The sequence below is a fragment of the Castanea sativa genome, chromosome 5 (assembly GCF_040712315.1).
Source record: "Castanea sativa cultivar Marrone di Chiusa Pesio chromosome 5, ASM4071231v1".
Taxonomy (NCBI): domain Eukaryota; kingdom Viridiplantae; phylum Streptophyta; class Magnoliopsida; order Fagales; family Fagaceae; genus Castanea; species Castanea sativa.
In genome coordinates, this window is record NC_134017.1 from 27,884,171 (window position 1) to 27,888,417 (window position 4,247).

Consider the following 4,247-nt stretch of genomic DNA (forward strand, 5'->3'; position numbering starts at 1 on the left):
CAACTTCCTCTTCAAACGATTGATTTCCTTTTGCATGGATCTAGAACCCTCATCGTGGGTAGTGCTACCCTCACCATGAGTATGGCTAGCCCCTGGGTATTCTGTATGGACGCTTCCCTCACGATCCCTACGATGTTCAAGACGTTCGAAATGATCTTCCGGTTGTGATCCTTGTGACTCTGCATGGTGAGAGCCTAAGCCTGCCATAATATTCCTACCTCTTCCAGACTAGATTTCCCACAGACGGCGCCAATTGTAAGTGCACAATTGCACCTGGTCCCAAGAACAAGCATGGGCTCGTGCCCAATATGCCTTAAACAATATGAATTTGTAGAGTGTGGGCTTGAAACCCGTGTTAGAAGCGTGTGAGGATTAAATGACACACTAAAGATTGCAAGTAATTAGAAACAATAAAGAATATCGTAAATCAGCTTCCTATGATGTAAACCGAGAGTTGTTCGTATATTATATCTTTGTCTTTGTTTCTTTTTCTTTTTAGGTTACAAAAAGTCCGTCCCCTTTTCTCGTCTTAGATTGCTCTTTAAATACTACTTTTTTGAATACTTTGTACACGTGTTGCCTCACCTCCCCTTAGCCTAGATATTTCTTTTCTCGGTGCCTTTGAATAGTAACCGAAGTTTCTCTTCCACTCGTTCATGTGTCACTTCCCCATAAATGCGGCCAGGGTGGTAGGTGCAGGGTCTTTAATGTGGAGGTAGCAGCCTTTATCTTTGACATTTCTTCAACACCGGTGCTTCTGGGGCGTTCTAGGGTTCACCCCTCTTAACCATTGGCCTTAACCGTGTCATCCCCTAATCTTTACTATGAAATCCCGAGTTCTTCGGTGTTCATCCGAGGGTAAGCTCACCCTCGGCTGGATCCTCGGATCCTCGGCGTATGGGCCGACCCATAGTACTAACAAATTCTAAACCCAGGAGCAGGTCGGCCTTCCTTAACACGGCCCAAAAGGCCCACATTCCCATCAGGATCTTTTTACCCCCCACACTTCCTATAAATGCATATTGCATAATTTGTAGGATTATGTCAATCATGCATTTTTTTAAATTTCCTAACTTAACTTATTTATCAATCGTAATGTATGTAGAAAGTTTAACTTCTTTTGTTTATTTATCTATCAAGTAAATTTGATTCTCAAAAAAAAAAAAAAAATCTATCAAGTAAATTTAGTCTGATAAATGAGTAAGTCTAGTACCACAACTAGTTTCACAACTTTGTCACAACTTTGCCATGTGAGGACTCATAAATGATAGAATCATAGATCTACATGGACCCGCCATTTTATTTCCATCACTTATAACTCACCACCTTGACAAATTGTGGCAAGTTGTAGCAGACTTAGGGTCCGTTTGGATAGAACTTATTTTGCTGAAACTGAAAACTGAAAACTGAAAACACTGTAGCACAAAATAATTTTTAAATGTGTGAATAGTGACGTGGAACCCATTTTTAATAAAAAGTGGCTGAAAAGTGGAGTTTGTGGGATCCATGAACAATGCACGGATACACTGTTCACGGCTGAATTGGTCAACAACTGCGGCTAAAAAAAAAAAAACTGAAAACGCGAAAAGCACTGAAACGCAAACGTGAACGCTATATCCAAATGCCACCTTAGTCCTATTAAATTACTTTTAAGTCTCATGTTTCTTCCGGTTGAGGGTGAAGCGGGTCGGAGAGTTTTTTTTTTTTTTTTTTGATACAATTAATTAGAGAGTTTGTTGTTCTAACATGAAACAGCAGCATTTGAATGCATATTTTACTAACTATGCTTGCTTGGTCCTACAGCTTTTCAGAGTATTTTTGTATCAAACTGTAAACGAAAGTTTTTCTTAGTTATAAAATGAATGCATATTTTACTAACTATGAGGAACCATACTAAGAAATAACATCCTTCTAAAAATAAAAATAAAAAGAAGAAATTACATGAAACAGCAGCATTTGAGTTTCACACAAGATAGAATGCAGTGTCAAATAAGTGCTGGTTTAATAGTAGCACAAGCTTAATAAACAATAGATATATAGTGGAAAAGAGGAGCCAATAAAATCTACAACAGAAAATGCATACCAGTCAAATAACAATCACAACACCAATACTAACATCGACAATTAAGAGAAAAAAAAAATCATCAAACTCCATCGGTTTAGTTTTACCTCGACTTCTTAATCTTGTTTTGCTTCGGATCAGTCACACTATCACCATCATCAAGCAGAAGAAGGCTCCCAGTAGAAGTTAGAGGCCTAAACAGAACAGGCAAATTCTGAACCTTAAGCCTCTTGCTTCTTTCCTTTTCTAAGTCATACCAAAAAAGATTCCCACTATTTTCCAACAGAACTTTCTTGCGGTCCCTGGAAAACTTTAGAGGCTTCAAAAACTCAAAATTCGAATTCGAAGAAATTTTATTTGCACGTAGATCAATTTTATAAACCTTTGTCCAAGAATTCTCTACTCCATATTCCTTCATCAACCAAACTTCATGACACATATTCTTGCAATCATTCACAACAAAACATAGGCATCCTCCTAACACTCCCAAACCCGTCTTCTGAATATCATCAGTATCAATTGGTTGAACCGGTGTCTTATAAAAAAGAAATCTCTCGTTGTTTGCAAAATCAAAAGCAAGAATTTCCTGACCCGGCACACTTCGGTCTGGAATAGTTAACCAATGCGCAGCTCCATTCGTGGAGACTGCTGGTGATGAAGATATCCAGGGCAGAATGTTTGGCCCTTGTTCTACAACTTTTTTCCAAGCTTGTAATTTAAGACTATAGATCTTGACTTCAATTCCTATAATCAGTAGAGGACGGTGTCCTTCGCAAAATTGCGCTATTCTCACCACCTTATAGTCATCATTATGCGGATCATGTCCAAATGCATATTCAGTCGACCAAAGCGAGTCCTCGAAACCAGAAGGCCTCTGTACTGGTTCACTTGGCAATTTCTTGTACTTCCTTATCAATGGATTCCAAAGTGCGATCTCTTTGACATTGTTATGAAGGCAGACCAAGCCATTGCAGTAATCCACGATGGTGGTCTCCCTTTTTGGACGGCCTTGTAGTGGCGGGTAAATTTCCATGGCCTTAGGCAAGCAATTTTCACTATCACGGCGGAAAAAGACAGATAAGAAATTTAAGGACGGAACGCTAGCTATTTGGTCGATGATTATGGTGCAATCTCTGTCGCTGTTGATGGAGCGCTTGAGGTGGGTTTTGATGAATCCTAGCCCTTTGATTAGTTCGGCCCATGACTTCGAAACACAGAGAAAACGCAAAACACTCTTGACGGGTAATCTGCATAGTATATGAGCGATTAAATCAATCGGAATATGTGACTTCGTGGTCCTCTTGGAGGAGACGGCAGTGATAATGGTGTTCATTGGATTTTATGGGCGGTGAAGAAGTGGTAGGGTTAGGGACGGACTACTCTCTGTTATATATATATATATATATTTGAAAACAACTTTTGACTTAAAAAGAAAAGAGAAAGAGAAGAAAAGAGATCTGTTAACCGGTGAGACCGAGATATACTCGGAATTGAAGTTTGATTCTGTTTTTTAAATGTCACGTCTACGATCATGGAGAAAATTGCTTCTACAATCATCGAGATATACTCGGAATTGAATTAAATCTTTTTTCTTCTTTTTAAGATAATTTTATAAAATTATGAAAAAAACTGCTTCTAAATAATAGGCAAACTTTAAAGAATAAAAAAAATACCTAAAATGTGGGGGATATATTTTTTTTTTTCAAATGTAAAACCATGTTACATGTAAGAGTTAGAAGTATATTTTTACTAGATTATCCTTTAGTTTTGTTTTTACTTAAACCTAATAGGGTAGGGGCATTTTTAAACTACTAAAATGTCTATTCTAATATTTTAGTAATAGGGTATTTTTGCAAAAATGTTTGTTTCTACTATTATGTGATTGTATGTATGGTAGCTTGCACAGTTGCACCTATTAGCTGTTGCTGCTTCTTCTTCTTCTTCTTCTTTGTTGGGGGGGGGGGGTTGTTATAGACTTATAGGACCATAAGTAGTTAGTAGTAAGTACACATTTTTACATTTTAAACAATTTTACACATATTTTCACATACTTTTTCACTCACACAAATTTCAAAAAACTATAAAAATCTTATTTCAAACTACTCTACCAAACACTCCTTTAGTGTCTTCAGAGCCTAAAAATAGTTTCTTTCTCAGGGTTTGTTTAAAATCTGCTTAATTTGTT

At 37.4% G+C, this 4,247-nt stretch overlaps 1 protein-coding gene across 1 annotated transcript; it reads right to left on the reverse strand.

The window, feature by feature from the left end:
- Positions 1 to 2,165: 2,165 nt before the first annotated feature.
- Positions 2,166 to 3,395, reverse strand: LOC142635019 (F-box protein CPR1-like). The gene has a single exon (XM_075809239.1). It carries the CDS (start codon positions 3,393 to 3,395, stop codon positions 2,166 to 2,168), a length of 1,230 nt encoding a protein of 409 aa, XP_075665354.1.
- Between the last annotated feature and the right edge of the window lie 852 nt (positions 3,396 to 4,247).

Coding starts and splice junctions, on each gene's coding strand:
- LOC142635019 (XM_075809239.1), bottom strand. CDS start 3,395: ATGAACACCATTATCACTGCCGTCTCCTCCAAGAGGACCACGAAGTCA.